The sequence below is a fragment of the Rhinolophus hipposideros genome, assembly GCF_964194185.1.
Source record: "Rhinolophus hipposideros genome assembly, chromosome: 23".
Taxonomy (NCBI): domain Eukaryota; kingdom Metazoa; phylum Chordata; class Mammalia; order Chiroptera; family Rhinolophidae; genus Rhinolophus; species Rhinolophus hipposideros.
This window is the reverse complement of record NC_138069.1, coordinates 3813840-3837781: the sequence shown is the minus strand read 5'-3', so window position 1 is coordinate 3837781 and position 23942 is coordinate 3813840. Positions and strand designations below refer to the sequence as shown.

The 23942-nt window shown below is 40.5% G+C and overlaps 1 protein-coding gene across 8 annotated transcripts in view; it reads left to right on the top strand.

Moving 5' to 3' along the window:
• Positions 1 to 23942, top strand: part of MAPK9 (mitogen-activated protein kinase 9) — a 50132-nt gene that overhangs the window by 7859 nt on the left and 18331 nt on the right. For 6 of the 8 annotated variants that reach the window (XM_081036073.1, XM_081036069.1, XM_081036075.1 and 3 more), the window contains 4 exons: positions 6219 to 6386; positions 16626 to 16755; positions 19698 to 19756; positions 21824 to 21962. In XM_081036073.1, the coding sequence (XP_080892199.1) occupies positions 6265 to 6386; positions 16626 to 16755; positions 19698 to 19756; positions 21824 to 21962 (450 nt within the window). In that variant the 5' untranslated portion in view covers positions 6219 to 6264. Of the gene's footprint in view, positions 1 to 4442; positions 4582 to 6218; positions 6387 to 16625; positions 16756 to 19697; positions 19757 to 21823; positions 21963 to 23942 lie in introns of all 8 variants that reach the window. The other 2 variants (XM_081036074.1, XM_081036071.1) reach the window with 1 other exon arrangement.

Genomic DNA, 23942 nt, shown 5'->3' with positions numbered 1-23942 from the left:
CCCAATAAATTTTAAAAAAAAAGAAAGAAATATAGAGTCTCAAGAAATTGCAAAAGAGGTACAGAGAGTTTCCACCCAGTTTCCACTATGGTTGTATATACATATATCAGAACCAGGAAAGTGGCATTGGTACAGTGTGTGCTTATAGTTCTGTCATTTTACCACGAGTGGAGATTTGTATAACCACCACCACAATCCAGATAACAACTATTTCATCATTCCAAAGATCTCCCTTGTACTATTCCTTTATAACCGCACCACACCCCCTACCCCACACCATCCGTAATCTCTGGCAGCCACTAATCTGTTCTAGAGCTTTAATTTTGTCATTTCAAGAATGTTGTATAAATGGAATTATACAGTATAGACCTTTTGTGATTGCCTTTTTCACTAAGGATAGCCCTTAAGATCCGCCTAAGTTGTTGCATTTTTCAGTAGTTTGCTCACTTTTATTGTCGAGTGGCGTTCTGTGGTGTGGATGGTAACACTTGGTTAACCATGTACCCACTGACGGACATCTGGATGGTGTCTGGTTCTGAGCTATTACACATGTTGCCGCAATGAGCATTTGTGTACAGGTTTTTACGTGGCCGGATCTCTTTCTAAATGGTGTGTGTAAGTGGTTTGGAGGTAGTGGGAAAGGAGGCTAGGAGAGCCGTTAGCTGTTGCCATGTCCCGGGGACGGTGAGGAGGCCTTACGGAGAACACTGGGAGTCGGGCTGAGAGGGTGAGAATGGGCGGGTCCAGAGGCCTACGAGGGGGACCTTCAGGGTTCTCGCTGATCCTGAACAGATGCTGCTTGTTCTTTATCATAGTGTCTGCAGGGACTTAAGAACGAGTGTTCAGAAGGACAGCCCTGAGCTGCTTTGAGTTCTCGATTATCAAAGAAAGATGAAGTTGTTGGGCTATGGTATTTTTAGTAAGACTTAAAGTAGGGAAAAAGAACAATTTGATTACAATTTCAGCAGCAAGTCTTGAAACAAAGAGGGTGACTATGAAAAGTTACTTTAAATATTGCACATCCTGGGCCTCCTGCAGCGTCTGTGTGACCAGAGGTTTACTTGAATCTGTGAATCGTCATCATCGGAAGGAAAAGTGTCTGGGCGGGGCGACGCCACCAGGGCAGAAGGTGACGGCCTCGTGCTTCCTGGCCCATCTCGGCCAGTCCTTGAATATGTCACTGTATTTCTAGACAAAGTTAAAGGCCTTGGAGTAGAGTATCGGGAAGAACGTGAATATTGCACTCGAACGCACCTCGATGCAAGTCCCGGCCTCTTCCCTGCTCTCAGAGCTGTTTGCCTGCTCGCAGGGTGGGATGGCGCTGCACCCGGAGCCTGTCAGGACTGGCCGTCTCCTGCCTCCATCTCATCTGTCAGACCCACCCTCCCTGGTGTCTGCAGCTTTTCATTTACAAATGTTTGTTTGTTTGTTTTTTAATGTGAAATATGTGCATGGCTACAAAAAAAAAACAGACTAGAAACTTATAATGGGAAGAGTAAAGTCTCACTTCCCACTATTTCTGTGCGCTTTAGTGTATTGTGTGTGTGTGTGTGTTTCTCCACAGATTGATGTTGCCATGTGCCCTCTTCTTTAATTTGCTTTATTCCATTTATGTTTTAGACATCTTTCCATATCAGTAAAGTCCCTGCATTGTTTTTAATGGCTTTACTGTACTTTTATGCCATAATTTGTTTAGTCATTCCAAGAGTACATGCTAGGTTATTTCTAATTGTTTGCCTGTTACGAGAAGTGCTGTGAACATCCTTGCACAAACATCTTTGAATATTTGTACACACATATTTGTCAGGTACATTTGTAGAATTGTAGTTGCCAGGTTAGGAGTCATGTGCATTTGAAATTTTCATTAGATATTACCTATCTTCCTTCCAAAAAATGTTTTACTAATTGACAGTTCTTACTGGCAAGTATGAAAGTACCTATTTCCTCACACCTGGGTTGATACTGTGAATAGACTTGCGTTCAGGTCTTGCCTCCTCCAGGAAGCCTTCCTATACAGCCACCTCTCACTCCTACACTCCCGCCATTTGTTCCCTTGCTCCTCCCAGGACATCAGTCTGGGACACTAGTCCGTCCCAATCCCCGCTCTGTGGTCTGTGCATACCCATAGGACACTTCCGATGTGATGTAATTATGCTGTTGGTGGTTTGAGGGAAGGGGCTGTCTTGTTACTCTGCTTGGCACACAGGAGGCCCTCAGGAAATGTTTGTTATGAGAACTTCGTGAATATTTACTGACGTCCCCGCAGTACTGGGGCTGTATGCTCTCCATTGCCTTCTCCACTTTAAAATTTGAGAACTATATAAAGCTGTAGATAGAGCAATTTATTTTTAATTTAGAAAAAAACCAGAGATTTAATATTATATTTATAATCCCTAAATTGTTTACATTTAGAAGTATACTAGAGTTGGAGAGACTTTTTTTTAAAGCACTTCTTACTCTAGGCTCTACACAGGTAGGAATGTTCCTTCCCACCAGTATTTATTTATTCATCAAGTGAGTAGTTTACTCCAGTATCTAGGGGCGTTCTACAGCAGTGTCCGGTCTTAGAGAAACAGATTTCAGATGAGAGCATTTCATTCTGCAGCATTCACGAAGCAGCATGGCCTGTGCACAGGGGCCATGCCGATTCCTCCCCGCCAGGTGTCCTCCTCACTCAGGTTCTAAGAGCCCCAGGAGCAGAGTGTGTCCCCCAACTTTTTCAGTGGCTTCTGGGGGGAGCATTTCTTTAAGATCATCAAGTAATGGTGGAGGAGAGGGAAGACAGGCCGCCCCACTTCTGAGGAGCCCCCGGCCTCTGGGCACTGGGCCCGCCCTTGGAAGCAAAGTAAGGAAGCAACACCCTCCCGTGAGGAGTGCGGGCAGTGACCATCTTCAGTGTGTCCTAACGTGGTTGCATGAGGAATTCTCTTCCTGATTTGTAAACTGTTTTCGGAAACCCAGTTGAGATCCATTTGGTTGAAATACAATCACAGCAGAGTTGATTTCGTTAATAACAAAGTTACAGGCTTTCTCGAGTCACCTTGAGGGTCTTTCTCTTGCTCTCATGAGGCCTAAGCCTGACAGAGAAGGTGGCTTTGCCAGGTTCTCTCTTAGGTGTTTTTTTTTCCCCTGCCTAAAAAGGGCAACTTAATTTTAAGATTGTTTTACATCTTGAGATGAAACTGTATTAATACTTCTTGAACATAGTGATGTCATGTATTCCCCAAATTCATAAAAGCTAACCGGGTAGTGGTACCAGTCAGAGTATATATAGATCACAGAAGCTGTCGCAGAGACAGTTCCAGACTTGCTCAGCAAGGTTAAAATTAATTTGTGCCAGTCTCAGTGTGGGCAGGTGGACCAGAGTGGGGGGCGTCTCTGTGCCACCTGGTTGTTCGGGCTCCGACTGGTGGGCGGCTCTACCATCTTCAGCAGGTGACCTGCAACTCCAGGTCTGTGACAGCCAATCCTCCAGCCAGCAGCAAGGGAGAAAGACAGACTGGACAGAAGCAGCTTTCTCTTTAATAATAATAATAATCACAATAATACCTGGAAGTAGTATACATTAATTCTGCTCACATTTCATTAGCCAAAAACTGGGCATCTGGCCCCACCTGTCTACCAGGAAAACAGCCAGATGTCGTCTCTCGTTGGGCAGCCATTTGTCCAGCTGGAACAGGGAGGCTTCCGTTACTAAAACAAAGAAGGGAGGAATGGATCCTGGAATACATCAGGAGCCTGTGCCTGTCATGCGGCTTGTCCCTTAGGCACTCCAGACTCACCTGTCCAAAGCTGAACTCCCTGACTCAGCGTGGATTACCTGCTTCCCCCTCATTTCTCCTCGTCTCGTCTGGGGGCAATAATTCACATATGTTCTTCCTCTGACCATGCATCTCCTTTCCTCCACCTGCCATGATCCAGTCTTTTTTGCCAGGTCTCCCTGTCTTCAGTCCTGCCCACTCAAATCCATCCCTTTCTCGGCTTCCAGAAGGAGCTCTTGAAAAGCAGGTCAGAGCACACGCCTCGTGCGAGCTTTGGTGGCTCCACAGCCCTCAGGCCCAGGCCCAGGCAGCTCCCAGCAGCTTCTGGGCCTGTGGTGATCTGGCCTCATTTTCTTTCTCCAGCTTCTTTCCCCCACTACCCAGAAAACTAAATCTCAGATGATGTGTCATGCTCAGAGGCACCTCCGGCTCTTGGCACATGTACTCTTCCCTGTACCCCAAATCTCCGTCCTCTGGGTTTAGAGCTCTCCTGGCCTCAGGTCTCTTCCTGAGTGTCCCCATAGTGCGTGCTTCCAGGAGCTCACTCGCAGGGCTGCGAGGACATGCTTATGATGACCAGCATTGCCGGTGTTCTACAATACGGCAAAGGACAGCAGGTGGTAGTGGCTACCTGCCTTTCGCCGAGTCTGTCTCTGATCCTTTGTGTTTGTACCCCACTAGCCCAGAGGAGCGATTTACCATGTCTGAGCACCGTCAGCTTGAGTTCCGTGCCTCTGCTGTCCTGTCTCTGGCAAACCAGTCCAGAGCAGGTCCACCTCTTCCAGGAAGCTTTCCTGGTCTTCTAAAGTCTTGCCGATGGGTAAGACCTCTTTGCCCTTTGACATTGTTTACATTTTGCTCCTGGCCCTGACCTCATTCTAATTTGTATTACAATGTGGATAACAGTCCCATTCCTCACAGTTCTCCCCCAAATAGTGAACTACGTGCTGCTTCGAGACTGGTTCCTAGCTCATACTGCTGTGTCTCCTACATTACTGGTCACTTTCTAGTATAAAGGCACCCCATAAGTATTGAGTGGCGTTATCTATAAGTAAATTAATCTTTAGAAAAGGATATCCTTTCAGATGGCAGTAAAATGGAGCAGCTTTGTGAAGAAATCTTTAGATGCTGTACTATAGGTGAGATCAGCAAAGGTCTACTGAATGCACCTGCGGTCCCAGAGGCCAGGCCCTTCCTGTGGGGTCCTCCTGGAGGCCCCCTGGCTGGGGTGCATGGCTCAGTTGCAATGGCTGCTGGCACCAACAGCTGTGTTGCAGCCACTGCCCTGAGAACAGTGAAAAACACGAAGCAATGGTCACTTCGAGAAACTATTTGATTTTAATTCTCTGTTTAGGCTTGTTATGAATCAGTTTACTTCCATGTTTAATGGAAATGCCAGACATCATTGTGTTGAAATACGAATCATCACTCTAAAAAAACTCAGTGGGTAAACATTAAATATTGGATGGTAGAACCAACAGGCAGGAATTTGCTGGTGGTGTCGAATAAAATTTAAATTCTAAAAAATAGTAAAGAATGTTTCCCTCCATGACTTTATTGTTGGCTTTTAAAAAATTGTTTTAAAGCCCCAATATAAATAGTTCTCTGACTTTTCAATAAACATTGTCAGACAAAAGCCAGGGAACCAGGTAAACAAGCGTAGCTGGCTGCTGATTTTCTGTGTGCTTTTTCCCTACACAGTCATCCATGCTTCTGCAGAGTGGGCATCTCAGCCTACCAGCCAAACCCCTGAAAGGCCGCTCCGGGCTGCGCGTTACACTCAGACCTCACGAACAAATGGCGTGGCGCCCACGTTGTCGGCTAGGTTGCGGACAGTTCTCCGTTTTTGATGTCTATGTTGAAGCCCACTAGTGATGTAGGTGCCGGGACATCAGCCGGCCCTCCCCCATGCAGCAGGGGCACACGTGACATCAGTACGCCCCTGAGCGTGCGCGGCACACCAGCGACACCGGGACCCCGTGTTCTGTAATTTCCCCATTTTCCACCTCTTTGGCAGAGGAGTTCCTTTCTGGTTCATTACATTCACCTGCATTTATGGACTTAGTCCATTTGTTTTTCTGCAGGAACGGTAGATGTGATCACTTGAAACAGTGCCTGGTTGATCCCACAGGAAGCAAGCTGATGAGAATCATGTAGTAACATGGTCCTGTCACTAGTAAAAATGTGCCATTTCTTTTCTCCAAAAGTGGTTATTTTCTAACCCAATCACGTAAAATGTGGTCATGCATGGCTTCAAATTTCCTTCCTTTCATAATGGTCTTGTACCACTGAAATGTCTTTGCATTTTTCTCATGCTGCTTAAGCTCAGAACTTGGTCAAGCTGAGTTTATCAACTTACAGCCACATTGTCTTATATACCAGTAAATTTGAAACACTGTTAAGCTAGCTGTGTCTAATTTCAGTCAGAATGCATATTCATTCTGGTTTTCTTTTAAGGAATCTGACGACTGACAGCGTTTGGAATATTACATGACACTACATCATGAGTGACAGTAAATGTGATAGTCAGTTTTACAGTGTGCAAGTGGCAGATTCCACTTTCACTGTCCTAAAACGCTACCAGCAATTGAAACCGATTGGCTCTGGAGCCCAAGGAATTGTTTGGTAAGTATGATCTGTTTCAATCGCGTGTGTGGATTGAGTTGTTTTCATATTAAAAACAAAACTAAATCATCAGAGTTTAGAAGCACTGATGATGAAAATACTCTTTTCTTTCATATAGGTTTATAAGCAAAACTGAGTCAACCTCTTGCTCTAGTTATATGTAGTCAGATTGTAGCATACAAACCCAAATCCTTAGAATATTGCTTAAACTTAAATAGATAGCAATTTTTCATTTTTTCTTTTTCTTTTCTTTTCTTTTTCATTCCCCCTGCCATTATGATAGTAGAGGAATAGGTATGACAGTGAGTTGTAACAGAAATTTGGAGTTTTATTCATTTCTTCATCCTGGCCACCTCTCCCCCTCCCCCTTTTATTCCCAATCACTCCTATTCATTTCTAGGCGCCATCATTGCTGTGCCTTACCCTTCATTGGCAGGATGAGGCCAGTCAGTGTCATTATCACCCATGGATTAACCAGGAAGGGATGCTGTGTGAGGGGTTGGGCTGGCCGTCTCTTCCTTGGTGTCTCACTTCAACTATGTGTCCAGCCCAGGATGTCAGAACCGTTGGTCTGACCCTGAACTTTAGTCTCTTGCATGGTAAGACAGTCAGCCGCTGCGACATCACTGGCCAGCTAAAGGTAAAGTTTTCCACCTGTTTTCTAGAATACAGTTATCAGCACTTCCCAAACATCTTATCCGTTAGTTTTCCAGGCAAAACGTTTTTCTTCTTTGGTCAATAAAAACAAGATTGTCTTTGCATCTAAAAGACACTGTGATGAAACTAAACACCCAGCGTTTACAGCTGGTAGGCGAAGGGGGTTCAAAATGAAAGAGAACTCTTGGATGGATATTTTGGGAGGGGAGTTTGTGTTCCTTAGAGACGTTGGGTTTAGAGACTCTTCACCAGTGGTTTGTAACTGCTCCTCTGTTGTAGAGGCATGTGACTGGGGAAGTCAGTTGTTTTCTTTGGCCCAGGTGGCTGGAGGCCCAGGGAGCAAGGAGGAAGTGGCAGTTTAGAGCTTCCTGGGCAAACTAATGTGGGAGAAGGGCAGTTTGGAAGGAATGCACAGCTTGTGTCTAAAATAGTGGTGATCTTAACTTCCAAATAGTAACATACTTAAAGTCATAAAGTCAATGGATGGTTCATGTTAGGGCACTTTGATGTTAATAAAAAGTTCTAGACAATGAAATATTCTTTTGATTTAAAATCCGTCTCTTATTTGGAATTGGATGGTATTTTGACATAGGTAATTCAGTAAGACTGATGTCAAGGACATTTAATGTAATACTCCTATTAAGAGGATGACTGGAAGTTTATAATTAATTGTAAAACATAAGGCTGTATAAAGGATAAGCAGTTAAAACTAATGACTTCATTATAGCGTGGTAAATAAAATCATGTGCTATAATACTTTATGAAATACTATTTTGCAGACATTTGTTTTGATTTCTGGTTTGCATATGCTACTTCTCATCTTTATTTTTTTTTAAAATGTTTAATGATGAAATTGTTCATTATGGATGTGTATTTCTCATTTTAAAATTCTACTTTTGAAATAAAAGTTTCTAAAATGCCATTATAAACTAAACCTCCTCTGGTAAAAGCAGTGGTAGAATTATAGGAAGGAAAATACTGAAGTTTAAAAAAAAAGAAAAATTTAAAAACTAAGAGTCCAGAAATAAACCCATACATATATGGCCAGTTGATTTTCAAAAATAGGTGCCGCGATTATTCAATAGGGAAAGAGCAGTCTTTTCAAGAAATGGTGCTGGACAAGCAAAAACTCATAGACACAGACTACAGTTTAATGGTTACCAGAGGGTAAGGGGGAGGGGCATGGTAAAAGAGGGTAAAGGGGGTCAAATATATGGTGACGGAAGGAGACTAGACTTTGGGAGGTGATACACAGATGACATATATATCATTTATATCAGTGCAATATGTAGATGGTGCATTATAGAATTGTATACTTGAAACCTATATAATTTTATTAACTAATGTAACCCCAATATATTTAATTAAAAAAAGAGAGAAATGGTGCTGGAATGACTAAATATCCACATGCAAAAAAATGAAGTTGGACTCCTACCTCTCATCGTGTAAGAAGTAAACTCAAAGTGGGTCAATAACCTAAATAGAAGAGCTAAAACCATAAAACAGAAGAATACTTAGGAGGAAAGCTTCACGACTTTGGATCCTTAGAAATGACATCAAAAGCATGAGCAACAAAGAAAAAAATTGGACTTCATCAAATTGTGCATCGAAGGACACTATCAAGAAAGTGAAAAAACCTACAAAATGGGAGAATATTTGCAAATATACCTGACAAGTATCCGGAATATATAAAGAACTTGTATAGCTCAACAACAAAAAGAAAAATTTTTTAAAAACAGGCAAAGGATTTGTAGAGACATTTCCCCAAAGAAGATACACAAATGGCCAAAAAGCACATGAAAGGTTCTCATCATTAGTCCTTTAGGAATGTAAGCCGAAACCACAATGAGATACCACTTCCCACCCACTAGAATGATCATAATCAAAACCAAAAATAACAAATGTAGACAAGAATGTGAAGAAATGAAAACCCTTATACATTGCTGGTGAGAATGTAAAATGGTGGAAAGCATTTTGATGGTTCCTAACACGTTAAACATAGAATTACATGTGACCCATTAGATGCTCTTAAATACATTACCCAAAAGAATTAATGACAGATGTTCAAATGAAGACTTATACACAAATGTTTCTAGCAGCACTTTTTGCAATTGCCAAAAGGCTGAAACAGCCCAGATGGCCATTAGTGGGTGAATGGACACACAAGAGTGTAATATATGTACATGGAATATTACTCATCAAAAGGACTGAAGCACTGAACCGCCTCCAACATGGATGATCCTCAAAAGCATTGTGCTGAGTGAGAGAAGCCAGACATGAAAGGTAATCTCTGAGTCCATTTATGTGAAATACCCAAAGAAGATAAATCCAGAGAGACAGATCGGTGGTTAACGGGCAAGGGGGGCGGGGAACGGGGGTCAGCTGCCTAATGGGTCTGGGGTCTCTCTTGGGGGTGATGAAAATCTTTGGGAATTACATAGATATGGTGACTGCACAAAGCTATAAATGCACTGAGTGCCACTGACTTGTTCACTTTAAAATGGTTATTTTTATGTTTATGTGAATCTCACCTCCATAAAAAGTGTTTTGAAAAAAATAAACTGGAAGGTGCCTTACACTAAGAATATTTGTCATTTTTAATGGCTATGTAACTCCTAATACTATAGCATTATATATAATGATATTGTCATGTTATGTTATGCATAAACTATGTCGTAATTTTCTTGTAGCTTAAGTTATATATTCACAGAATCTTAACAGTCACCTCACTTAGCTCTTAATATTTTCATTTAAATGGTTTTATGACAATTTTATTAATATTTATAGGAACAGCTTTCATCTGTTTCATCTGTTTCATCTGTTTCTGTATGTTTCATCATACAGAATGGTAGGAAGAAGGAGGTAGAGGCTAAAATTTTAACACTATCCTAAATCTCCTCTCTTACAAACCCCCGTTTCCATAGCCTGAGTTTTGATTGTAAAGAGAGGTTAAAAACGGGTTTGCTCTATTCTTCTCAAGGAAGAAGTCATTACTTTGAATTGATTCAGGCAGCTCTTCCTGAGCCCATGATCTCTGATGTCCTTAATTCACTTAACGATGTAACCCAAGCCAGCTATTCATTACCAAATGCAAACCTTTTTGTTTAGTTAACTTTACTGGATGCATAGAAAAGGGGTTAGTTAGCTAACTTGCTTCAGAGTGAGATTTCCTTTTAGAAATGTTTGTACAATTATGAGCATTATTGTCAGACTCCTTGAATGTTTCATCTTTTGACCTTTAGATAAAGTAGCACCACAGGAGTTGGTCCTAGATGGGTGGAGAACTGGTCTCCATGATTACTTTATTGCTACTTTCTCCCAGAGTCTGTGCCACCGGGGAGCTGGCTGGCTGTCCCTTGCCTGCCCTCCAGGCTGAGGCTTCGTGGGCCCCCTGAGCTATAGCAGTGGTGGTGCTGGGAGTGGCAGTGCTTGGGTTGCCGGGAGAGAAACCTGCCCGTGTTCCTCCACATGTCTTCTGAGGATTCTTTCTGGCTCTATTTTGCATAGCATCTTGGATATTCTCATTACGCTGTAAGGTCCTTAAAAGTGTTCTGTGCATGGTGCAATGTGAGGGTCTATGACCTAGTTCTGCTGTTGAGATAGAGCAACAGCAGGTGTGACTCTGCCAGTCACACCCCTTTCTTACATCAGTGATGTAAGGGTCTGAATATCCCCACCATCAAGCCCTAACCTCCAAATAACCTATTCTCTCCAGTGATCTCTTCCCGGCAGATACGATAGGTTCTTCCTGATGCCCATCACTTGTGTCCCTACTGTATCTCCTTGGATTCTCTTCTGAACCACCCCTCCCCCCCAGTCAATTGAGATACCATCCCTGGTCTTTCAAGACTTACCTGTGACATGTCCCCCAGATAATCTTAGCTCACTCTCTGAACAGAGTCTCCTCTCAGATTGATCAAAATGCTTGGTTCTCTCTCCCTCTCTCCTTCTCCCTCTCTCCCTCTCCTTCTTCCTCTCTATCTCTCCCTCTCTTCCTCTCCCTCCTTCTCTCCCCCCAGAACTGTAAGATAATAAATGTGTGTTTTAAATCAGTAAATTTGTGGTAATCTGTTAACAGCAGCAATAGGAAAGTAATGCAGGGGACGTGTGTGTTTTTACATTTTTGAAAAATAAAATGTAACAAATAGCTATAGCACAAGATTTACAAAACTTGTGAATCATCTATTTGAATTTTACAAAGACAAAGGGACAGGTGTGCAGGTAAACCAAAGTGCAAGGACTGGTACAGGATTAAATGAAAGAGCTGGGATCAGAATACAGTATTTTGACTCCGAATTTTGAACTGTTTTACACTTGTCTTTGTTTTATTTGTTTCTATGTTTTTGTTGTTCATTAAAAATGTTAGTAAAATTAATTAGGAAGTAATTTTTAAAATGCTTATCATTTTGAAGTATTCGTAGACATCAGCAAATCATATAGTAAAATTAAGTAATTGCAAGATTTTGAAGCTCTAGTGGGGAAAATGTGTCTACATTTCTTTTACATATATTTAACTTTTCTTTCTCCTTTTAAAATCTCAAGTTGTTCAGCCAAAATAGTAAAGACTATATATTTTAGGAAACAGTTCTATGAAGTGTTGAACTTTAAAAAAGTTGTTTAATCTTAGATCTGGCAGCACTTAGAAGTGACAGTTACAACCTTAGCATGAAATGTTTGGTTTGCTCATTCCTTTTTGCTTCTTCTAGTTCTGTATAAGCAGGAACGTTGGCTTGTTCCTACACTGTTTTATTTTCTGTGTGTTAATGTAAATAAATGAAAACATAAAATGTCCACAATAAAATTTCTATGATAAAGAAGTTGTATGGTAAAAGGCATAGGAAGGCTATGATTCAGGAGACTTGAGTCTAAATCCAGCTCTGATCCTCACAGCAGTAGTTCTTTGTGATTGGCCAAATCATGTGTCATTGTGGGCCTTAGGAGTTTCACCTCTACAATGAGTTTAAGATGGTGGATCACACACCTAAGCCAAGAGAACAGGGGGAGGGCCAGTAGTCAGTGGTGGCAAGCTTTTAACAAGTTTCTGAAATTATAAAAAGTAACTGGAAACTTGATACAGGTAAAAGAGAGCAGAGGAAGTGAGCATAAGTGGATGAGACCCTTGCAACAAGGAAGAGAAGCTACCTATAGTACAACCCCAGAAAGACTGTGGGTATAGAACTGACAGATACAGAAAATGAAGATGAAATGGATGGCTAGAAATGTGGGTGTTCATCAAAAGTGTGTCTATGAAGGATTTGGGTCAGTTGGTTCCCAACATTCCCACCCCCACCTCCATGTCCATCATTTGCCGCTAGAGAGTGAGTAGGTGAGTGCAGAACTACTAGGCCAGGATCCGTGGCACGGTGGAAGTCTACTGGGGGGAGCCCAGGATTTGGGGCTGTCTTTCCCATGAGGGCTATTGAAAATTCTGGAGTGGGCGGCTGAGAGATTGAATAGTGCTTTGGACTGCCTGGTGGGGCTAGGAGACAGGATTTGAGTCCAGGGACCCCAAAGGGGCCTAGTGAACTTCCTTTGCTTTGAATTAGCACCAGTAAAGGACTGCATCCTAGAAGAAAGAATGAACCAGAGAGAAAGAGGCACTTGTAGGCACTACCACTCAGCTTCAAATCATCTAGTTTGCTGAACTTGAACTTGAGGTAAATCCAAACTGCTAGTGCCCCCAGGTACCCAGCAGAAGTAAATGTACCGGTAAATGCTCTCTGGAGGGAGATGATATCATACTGAATATAAAATTATTTCTATATGGCAAACAGTTTTGTAAGTGTAAGCACCAGCACACAACCAAAAATGACTCGTCGCACAAGGAGATTAGACAACACGCACAAAATCAGCAAAACAACAGAGAAAAGAAACAATGCACAGGGAACATTGGCATTATTTTGGATCCAAACTTTGAGATAATTCTGATGTTATGTTCAAGAAGGTAAAAGGCAAGATGAAAATTTTTGGGGTGGAAAAATGAAAACTTAAAACTAAATAGAAATTCTAGAACTGCAATGTATAGTAATAAAATTATGGCATTAATGGATGGGTTTAACAGCATATTAAATATATTAATAACTGAAGAGAGAAATAGTGATCTGAAAGATAAGTTAGAATAAAACATCCAGAATGAAGCCTGGCATGACTAAAAGGTAGAAAACTGCAAAGGAGAGGATTTGTTCTCTATTGCTGCATCACAGATTGCCACAAACTTAGTGGTTTAAAACAATACCCATTTATAATCTCTTAGTTAATAGGTCAGAAATCGGTGGGCTTACCCAGGTTCTCTGCTTGGCCTCACAGGCTGAGAGGAAGATGCTGGCTGGACTGGGCCCTCATCTGGAGGCTCTGGGAACAGCTGCTTCCAGGTGCTTTCAAGATGTTGACAGAACCCAGTTCCTTAAACTGTAGGTCTAAGGTCCCCATTCCCTCGCTCTCTGTCAGCCTCTCTGCTCCTAGAGACTCCCCCATTGCTCCTGACGTGACCCTCCATCTTAAACACAACAATGTCCTGTCTAGCCCTTCTCAGGATTCAGCTCTCTGACTTTCCGGTCTTTCCACTGACCAGATCAAACTCTGCTTCTAAAGGGCTGTTGTGATTAGATTAGCCCTACCCGCCTTTTGTTAAAATGACTATGTTTAGCCCCCATGCAAGACACAGGCTCAATATACAAAAAAAAAAAAAAAAAATTCCAGTGCCTACATATTAGTAGAACAAACCACTTTGGAGAATAGTTTTGCATAATCTACTAAAATAAAATATATGCAATCCCACTCTTAGCCATCTACTCATCAGAAATGCATGCATGTATGAGATTGTTTATGACCGTGTTTTTTATAATTGCTTGCAAACTAAAAACAACTAAAGAATCTATTGAGCCTATGTCATAGAGTCATGCAAAGGAATATTACAGCAATGACAGAATGAAGCAACACCGGATAAATCCCACAAATATAATGTTGAGTGAAAGAAGTCTGACACAGATGATTTCAAAAACTAGGCAAAAATAAACTGGCAGGTGGGCTTAAAGATACATGTTTAGCTGGTAAAAGCAAGGAATTATTATCATAAAAGTCAGAAGCAGTTAGGGGGACAGGAGGGATAGTGATTAGTAGGAGGTGTGGGGCACTTTGGGAGTGCTGACATGCTCTTTGTGATATATCATTGAGCTGAGGAACAAAAGAGTAAGCCAAGGGATGACTATCAGACAGGCATAAACCTTATCACCAACAACATTCAACATAGGGAATCAGTGAAGTTGCGAGCAAAACCTGATTCTGGACTTAGAAGACAAACTATCAAGTCAAGGGAGAGAGCTGAGTAAGATCATTTATCTCCTATGCATTTGAAGAAAATTACTTGAGGACGTACTCCAACAAAGACAATACAAGCACATATGTCACCTGGAACAGTGGAAGCCGGTGAAAAGTCCCAGGGCAATAACTATGCAGCAGGCCTTGAAAGAAACTTCAAAAAGAATGGAATTCATTCCAAACAATAGATAATGTAAGAAGGGAGGAAGTACTGTTAATAGGCTTAAAACAGGTACATTTTCCTTCTCTTAATAAAGAAAAAAAAATGTTCATTAGAAACGTATGGTGGAAAAGCTGGAAAAAGGCATGATCCAAGTATAAAACTAATGTAAAAGGACATGATGTTTGAGCAGTTGATGGAATCTAACAAAAGAACCCATTTGACCTTGATGCTGGCACTGGTCTCACTCTCCTAGGAGAGGCAGCGAGAGTCACGATCTTTAGAAAATTAAATATAATCCCAGCTCTGCAATCAGCAGTGTTTACATGCTCACACACGTATACTCTGTGTCTTGACTTTCAACTTTTAGTCACATCCTAAATAAGAAACACAGAAAACTTAACTATAGAGAACGATTAGATTTGTTATCAAGCTTGAAGGTTTAAGACAGAAGTTTGGAGGAAAGAGAATAGAGAGCTGGAGCAGAAAAGATATGAAATACAATAGTCTCATTTTACATACTGAAGAGTTGAGAGGATCTTTGGAGAATGACAGAACAAAAATTTAGACAGGCATTTTATTTAAAGGTACACGGGTAACCAAGAGAAAAGTTAAAAGTAACATGAGAACAAAAAAGTGGGAGGAGTTGGAGTTTCGAGTGACTAAATCCTTAGTTTTCGTAATGGGGCATAGTAGATAATTTCTAAAATTGATAAATGAGGAAATAGTGATAAAAGTATATTCTTTACAGTTCAGAAGCGATCGCAAGAAGTAAAACGAGGAGTAATTGAAGGTAGTTGTTCCGGGAGTGGGAACAAGGAGTGGGAAAAGCATGTGGGTACTCAGATGCTCAGAATGGTCCATTAGGCTCATTTTGACACACACTGTTGAGACCAAAAAAGTTGAGTCTGTTTTCAAATTCCTGAAACCAAGAAATAGAATATAGGTACAAAGACATATGTGTGTACAAATTCATTAATTAATGATTTCACAAATAGCTTTCTCTTTAACATTTTACAATTTATATGAATGGTGCATTTACATATGGGCGTGTGAATTTACATATTTGTAAACATGTACACATAATGCGAACTGAATTTGAGAAAAAAATAATTCCAAAGTGACATGAAGTTTCTAACCATTCTTAACCAAGTGCTATAGCAGGCGGTGTTCAATTTAAAAGCAGGTTGAATTAAATTAGGGTTGTTTGGCAAAAAACATTATTCGTAGAAGTGAATAAGTGTAAGCCATGTTTTAAACTGAATAAGATAAAGAAATAGAAAGCGTATTTTAAATGGTGCTTAGGTTTTTAGGTTTTATGCGTTTAACCCCTGATGCTTAGCCGAAAGAATTAGTACTAGCTTGAAATTAGTACAAAATGTACAATCAGGCTACTCAGTTATTCCTGTCTATTTTCCGGAGGAAAATGAACCATAAATTTTGACTGGAAGCTTGAGATGCTGGAAGCATAGGCTGTAGAAGATTCTATTCTTACTATGATAGTAGGAGGTGCTGTTTCTAGTAGAATTTTATATACTCATATAACAATTGCTTACATTAGAATTTGTGTTTCTTGGGAAATTTACCATGAACTGAAATTTTGGCTTCTGTTTTCTTTTTAGATTTATTTTTTTCCTTCTGGGAAAAACACAATCAGCACTTAGATTTATTATTTTCTTCCATGAGTTCAACTGTTTCTTCCAGTGAGATACTCCAAAATATGCTTATATTTTATTCTGTGATAACCAGTGGCTTTTATTCAACTTACTGACATATCTAAACTGAAGATTTCATTTCTTGACCTGCCTGACATACTCCATGTTAAATTACTTCGTTCTGAACATAATAATCTCAACGAATACAAGAGAAGTCCACGTACAAAGGGTTGCTGCACCCATTCTAACTGCAGCTGCTCCGCAAAGCAGTCAGTCCGTTCTGCACTCTTAGCCAGCTCACCTGGGCCTTCACGTGTACAAGTACCTCACATGGAAACTAGCAGAGTTTTCCTAGTTTGTTACTCATTAAGATAGTACATTGACTATACATTCTGCATTGCTGTTCAAAAACTATTCTAATGGGTTGGTTATTATATTTCCTAATTATAGTGCTGCTTTTGATACAGTTCTTGGGATAAACGTCGCAGTCAAGAAACTAAGCCGGCCTTTTCAGAATCAAACTCATGCAAAGAGAGCTTATCGTGAACTCGTCCTCCTAAAATGTGTCAATCATAAAAATGTAAGTTCTGTCTCTGCTACCTCTCTGTACTTGAATGTTGTCTGTGATGTGGTAGTCTTCTTGGTCACACTGAGTTTGGACCGAGGGTAAACTAGTAATAAACATAACGATTTAAATGGTTATATTTTATTGATAAAATTCTTATCAACATTGGGGAGATTGGGGGTTGGGGATGGGGGGAAGGGTGAAGGGATTGGGGGGGGCGGCTGGTGACCACAGGATGGCCTCAGGGTTTTTTGAGAATTACTTTGGGGAACTTATTCAATAGTGTTTGGGGATTTTGTTGGGTGTCCGATGGACATGTGTCCTGTTTGGGAGACCACCTCAGGGATGCTGTGGATGCCTGGTCATGGCATTGTACACCAGAGGCTGGACATTAATGAATGCCAACTATAATTTTATGTGTATAATGTGATGGCTCGGTGTGAGGTCGGGGTGGTGGTGGATGGGGGGAGGGGGGTTCAAGGTGTGAGGGATGTAAAAATGAAATAAATGAAATAAATAAAATAAAAAAACATTGGGGAAATTGAAGTTAGCAGAGGCATCACGGTCCGTAGGAATTTAGGTCACTCAGCATTGATAGGAATGTCAGTTTACCCTGTAGCTATTTGATTTTCACTATTTCTGTTTCTGCAAAATGGCAACAGCATTTATTGACCTAACAAATTGAGAAACAACTATTTCTATTTTTTAGAAAAACATTGTTCTAAAGTAGCTTTTTACTTGTAATACAGACATTTCAGTTTAAATAAATGTTGTTAGATGATGTTGTATTCAAGATTGCGGTACATGGCATCCCCACAGACATCAAAGCACTGTCAATTTTAAGGAGAAAAGGCATGTCGCTAGGAAATGAGGTCCTCAGGCACATTTTGTGTTCTCTTACGGGTCTCTGAGTATTATTTCGAGTATGATTTTGATAACCTCACCACGTGATAAAATCATAAAATGTTAAGTCTGGAAGGGCCTTTGAAGAGCTCCCCCACAGGACCCCTTTTTGTTGGGTTGAGAATTTAAGACGACCCTCAACTTTATATGGTTCCCGTTGTTTTAACATTTATGCTGGATCTTCCTAGTGTAGGGACATTAAATACAAAACTAAGATACGTTCTTCCTTTTGAGTCTGTGCTTCAAGTTTGTTTTTCATTTCTCCAATGCATGCTTTATTTTATTTATTTTAAAAAATTGTTTTCAGGTTACAAAAAATATGGTTATTATGTTTTAAAATTCAAAAAATATAAACAAGAAAGCAAAAATCCTTGAATCCCACCACCCACAGGCCACTATCATGAACATTTTGGTGAACGTTCTCATGCATATGTGAACATACACATGTGTATAAACAAGATAAGCCACGTTGTCATGCATCCTGCTTTTGCCCTCGTGGAATATTGCTGGGTCTCATACATTGATGAACATAGACAGAGCAATTTTTTAAATAGCTGCATAGTACAGATACAGGGTCATTTATTTAACCAATCACCTATTACTGGATATTTAGGTTGTCTCCAGTTTTTCACTATTACAAACAGTCTGCAATGAATATCCTTCTACGTTCGTCTTTGCACACTTGTCCAGGTGAATTTCTTGGCCAACATTGCTGGGTCAAAGAGTATGCACACTTCTGGCTGTAATACTGGAGGGTACCAAAAAAATGTATACACATGACTTGTATTCGTCTTTTGTTATCAGTATATATTATTACAATTTTAATACAGTTCTTTCCTTTCTTAAAATGTGTATACATTCTTTTGGCGCCCTTTGTATATGCTGACAAATTGGCCTCGAGGAAGACTGTCAGTTTCACACTCTCATTAAGAGTATATGAGGATGTCCTTTATTTCAGAACCCCCAGCACTACACCTTGTTGGTCTTTTGTTTTCCTTTGCCGATCTGACAGGTAACAAGTGGAATAGTTTTGTTTGTGAGGCTGAATTTCTTTCCATATCTCTATTAGCCATTTATTTTTATTTCTTGAGAATTTATTTTTCCAAGGGCATTGGCATTTTTCTCTTATACTATTGGTCTCTTTCTTATGCTTTTATAGAACATCTTTGTACATTAAAGCCATCAACCCTCACTTCTGTTTCCATTTAACCTTATTTAGGTTGATTTTGCCATACTGATTTTTTTTTCTTTTTTTTTTTTGGTTGGTTGGTTGATCTGTCATACTTAGAAAAAGCTTTTCTACACCAGGATTATATAAATGTTTGCCTACACTTTAATGTTTTTGTTTCACATTTTAGATTTAAATCTTTGTTCCAGTCCAAGTTTATCTTGGTATAGAGAATGAATTATAGATCCAGTTTTGCTTTTTCCTTGGTTAGCCGGCTACCCCAATCCTACATACTGAATATTCCTCTTTCCGTCGTCGTCGTTTGAAATGATTGAGGATGTGTGTTTGATGCTCAAACAGTAGGACTTATTCTTTAACCATTGGAGTGCCAGGAGTGAGGCCTGCAGTGGGATCCATTCTAGAACCTTCTTTAAATAAATGTATAATGCTATGAGGCGTTTCATCTTCATCATACCAAAAATACAGGCTCTATATTTCAAAACTTTTTAGAAATTTGCACCTAGTATTTAACTTTTCAGAGTTAACATATTGCTTTATTTCATGTTTTTCTACCCATAATTTTTACTTTTTCATGTTCAGAATCACAAAGACAATAAGCAGTAAAATTCTGTAATAATAAGTTACTAGGGACACATGAAAGTAATTTGATTAAAAGTGTATCTAATTTCCAAGATGAGACTCCTAATCATTTAACTTTTTTCAGCCATGTAATAGAATGATTTTGGTAAAAGAAATAACAATAATAAAAACAATGCTCTCTGCTATGATTTTTTTTCTCGTTTTAACATGTTAATATTAAACTTAATTTTTATAATCAAGTAGGGTTATTTGACATGGTGAGGTTTAACTAATTTTCTCTTTTCAGATCATTAGTTTGTTAAATGTGTTTACACCACAAAAAACTCTAGAAGAATTTCAAGATGTGTAAGTATCATTTTTTATTCAATAAAGCACTATGCAGCAAAGACTGAAAATTTATAAAAGAAAGTAACTTATTTTATTAGGAAATGTAGGTAGCAATACATTTTTAATGACGTCTTAGCCATTTTTCTCTGTGAAGAGAAACAGTAAGGAAATGGATAATAATATTCAGTTGTTTGTGCCTAAATGGTTATCATCTCCGTAACAGATAAAGGATGACTGGAGATAATTCTTCAGAGCAGAGAGTGACTATTAATGCCACTGATTTGCTTTACTGAAATAGCAAACGTTTTTCTCCAGTCCCCTGGAAGCCAGCATTGTAGGGTTTGGCTGTTCACAATCATTATTTGACATGGAAAGACCTCACTGGATCAGTGACATTTGAAGAAAGCCTTGAAGGAGGTGAGGGGTTTGGTCCTGCAATTATTTGGGGGGAGAGGGGGTTGAGGTAGAAGGAACAGTCAGTGCCAAGGAGTGGAAATGGGAGTGTGCCTGGTGTGCTCTCAGAACAGCAAGAGGCCAGCGTGGCCAGAGCTGAGGGAGCGAGGAGAAAAGATGATGTGGGCTCAGAAGTGACAAGGCCAGACACTGTGGGCTCCAGGCCACTGTCAGGATTTCAGTTTACTCTAAGGCAAGTCAGGAAGACTTTCAACAAGGAGGGAGCTTACGTGACTTTCATTTTAGAAGAGTAACTTTGATTTCTGGGTTGAGAACCGATCATAAGGTGTAGGGGGACACAGAGGACCAGTTGGGAGGCTATTGCAGTGATTCAGGTGAGAATCGTGGTGGTTCCATTTAGACGAGAAGGTAGTGATGAGGGGAAAGGGAAGAGAGTAGGTGCTGAGACTGGAAAGTCGAACCACAGTGTTTGCTCTTAGGATGTGTGGTGTGAGAACAAGAGGGGTTGAGGATGATGCCTGGATTTTTGGCCTGAGCACCTGAAGGATGGAAGTACTCTCAGCTGAGATGAGGAAGGCTGCAGGAAGGGCAGGTCAGAGGGCGGGGTGGAATCCGGAGCTCAGTTTGGGACATGACTTCAGGATGTCTGTGGGACACCTAAGTGGAACTGTGAAGGGGGCCGTTAGATAAATGGTCCTGGAGAGAGGTGTGGTCTGAAGCTATGAATTTGGGAGTCGATGGTCTACATCTGGTGTTTAAAGCCTTGAGACCAGAGACCAGAGGAAATCATTCAGACTGTGACAGAGACCAGAAGAAGACCAAGGAGCAAATGCTGTCAGTCCAACTGTAAGCAGCTGGGGATGGGATCGGCTAGGACTTAGCAACACGGAAGTCACTGGAGCCTTGCGGACAGCTTCAGCAGAGAGCGGGGGCGGGGGGGGGGGGGCGGCAAAAGCCTGAGCAGAGTGAGACTGAGAAAAAATGGGGAAAGAATTGGAGATGGCGAGTATGACACCTCTTTGGGGAGTTTGGCTTACAAAGGGAATAAAAATAGAGGGTGGTAGCTGGTGGGAGAATTAAAGCCAAATTTTCTTTTACTTTTTGAAAATTATTTTCCAATTACAGATGACATATTATATTAATTTCGGGTGGACAACATAGTGGTTACACATTTATATACCTTACAAAGGGATGACCCGGATAAATCTAGTGCCCATTTGACACCATACAGTTATTATGATACTATTGACTGTATTCCCTGTGCTGTACTTTACATCTTTGGGGGTCAATTTCTTAAGATGAGAGAAATAACAGAATGGTTTCTATACTTGCAAGAATGATCCAATCGTAAAAAGTTTAAGATGTAGGAGAATTTGGATGTTTGAGATTCTGTTTACAATGATATAAAAATTGTTTTGTTTTTAACTTGAAAGACAATGTGTTGTTAGTTGTTTTTTCTTTTGAAAAACTTTTACAAAGTTTCATTACACATTTACCTCTTTTCAAGATACCTCATAAAATGTTTAGAAAAAAAAAAATTATTGTTTCACTTTTGCCAGTGTGTTGACTACGTAATAAGTTAGTACTGTTTCATAAAAGTTCTAGTTTAATAGCCATGAAGAAATTCCGGGTAATTTTCGTGTGTACATGGCTGGTCTTCTTTTCCCTCAGGTATTTGGTTATGGAATTAATGGACGCTAACTTATGTCAAGTTATTCACATGGAGTTGGATCATGAAAGAATGTCCTACCTTCTTTACCAAATGCTCTGTGGTATTAAACATTTGCATTCAGCCGGTATCATTCATAGAGTAAGTAGTGATGCCATATTAATTTTATTTTTTAAAATCACAATCATTTTGTTGTCATAATCCTCCAGAAACAAAAGAGCTTCATAAAAAATTGTCAGTGTTGAAAATCCAAATAAAATACGGGATAGTGTTGAGTTTCTAGACATTGTTGAGATGAGAAGACATTTTAATGCCTAGCTGGCCAGGGCCTGCAAGCCACCCTGGATGCAGGCAGGAGCCAGGTCCTCAGCTTGATATGCAGAAGAATATTTAAAACGTACAGAAAAATTACAAGAATAGGATGAAGAACTCCCAAATACTATTTACCCATATTCACCTTTTGTTAATATTTTTGCCATATTTGAAATCCCATTTTTAATGAATCAAGGGATTAGATTTAGGGTGGGAGAGAGTTAGAGGCCAAGTAAGTACAGTTGCTTGAGAAATCTTCCATAAATGATGAACCAGATATCCATTTCTTCTTTTGTAAAATTCTGCCACACCAGCATTCTAGCTCCACTTAGTGGCCCCCAATGGGCCTCTTGATTCGCCTAAGGCTGGGGTTCCAATGAAAGTTGCTTGTACTATTGGGAAGTAACATTTAAAAACCAGGGAGCTACAATGTAATTCTCTAAGCTGGTTTTTATGAGTTTTTGTTTTTTGACTTATATGGCTGAGTAAGCAGAACATCACGATAGAATCTTTTTTAAAAAAACAAGTGAGATTAGAAGCAGAAATAATATAATTTTCTTGGAATAATTCATAGCATTCCCTAAATTATTATCATACTAATTTTGTTGACCGACTCTGTCTTTAGATACTGTGTTTCAACATCAGGGACTTGTCATTTCTTGGAACTAAAATCTGTGTGGGGAGGAAGACAGTGAGATAAGAACAATGAAGTCTATTCATACAGAGAAGAATAGAGAGATGTCTGATGGTGTAGTAGATCTGTTAGGTGCCAGGAAAGGTTGGTACCATCACAGCCGCCAAGTGGAGGAGAGGGACCTCAGCCCATTCCCTGGTCGTGAGCTTCGGATGGATCTGCAGCCCGAGGCCAGCATGCCGGAGGAATCCTGGGTCCTCCCAGGGCCTGTCGCCTGGCCTGGCTTGCTGGCTGGAAAGCACTGGGCTCCTGACCAATGTGCCGTCATGTAAAATACAGCCTTTGCTGCCACCAAGTGTTCAGTTAAAATAATACAAATTCTGTTGACAAATTTGCTTTAAAAAATAACACTAGGTTTTTTAACTGAATATGAAGATTTCCCAACATGTCATTTTATTTTTCTTCCTAAAAATTGCAAAGACCTTCACATAAATTAAGGCACTTCTTAATATCTCTTAAATACATTTTGTATTAAATTCATGCTTTCAAGTAAGTGCCCAGAGTATTAGCCCTTATTGGATTAAGCTTACTAACTTTGTAAAGGGAAACGGTTTGCCCCACTTGTTTCTCTCCTTTTGGGCCCGGAGATACATGGGAAAGCAGTGTCCTCCGATCCTGGGACCCGGGAGGAGCTGCAGCCCATAGGTGCCTGTGTTTAGGGATGTGTGATGCCTGCAGCTTGGGCCCACTCCTGCTGTCCAGAGGTCAGGTACAGACCAAAGACGTGTTTGGTTTGCCCAGCATGGTGTTTAGAAACCGGAGAAGACCTGAGCAAATGATTCCATGGGCCACCTGTCCATCCTGTTCACACCTTCATGGCCTGTCAAGCTCTCTGCTTGGGAAAGCACCACCTGCTCACTGGGGGAGAAGCAGATGAAGGGAATAGTGAAAGGCCTGTGTGCCCACCTCACTCACCTCACCAGGTCCAGGGAGAGAGGTGATGAACTGCAGTTAACCCTTTAGTGTGTTAACTTTAGTCTGTAAACCTTCCCCGTCCTTTTGCCTGTATACAATACCATACACAGATACACACTTTCATCTTTGCTTATTAAAATGGTGTTCTACTAAGCGTAAAATTTTAATTATTTGAAAAATAAATACCCATAATCCCAGCA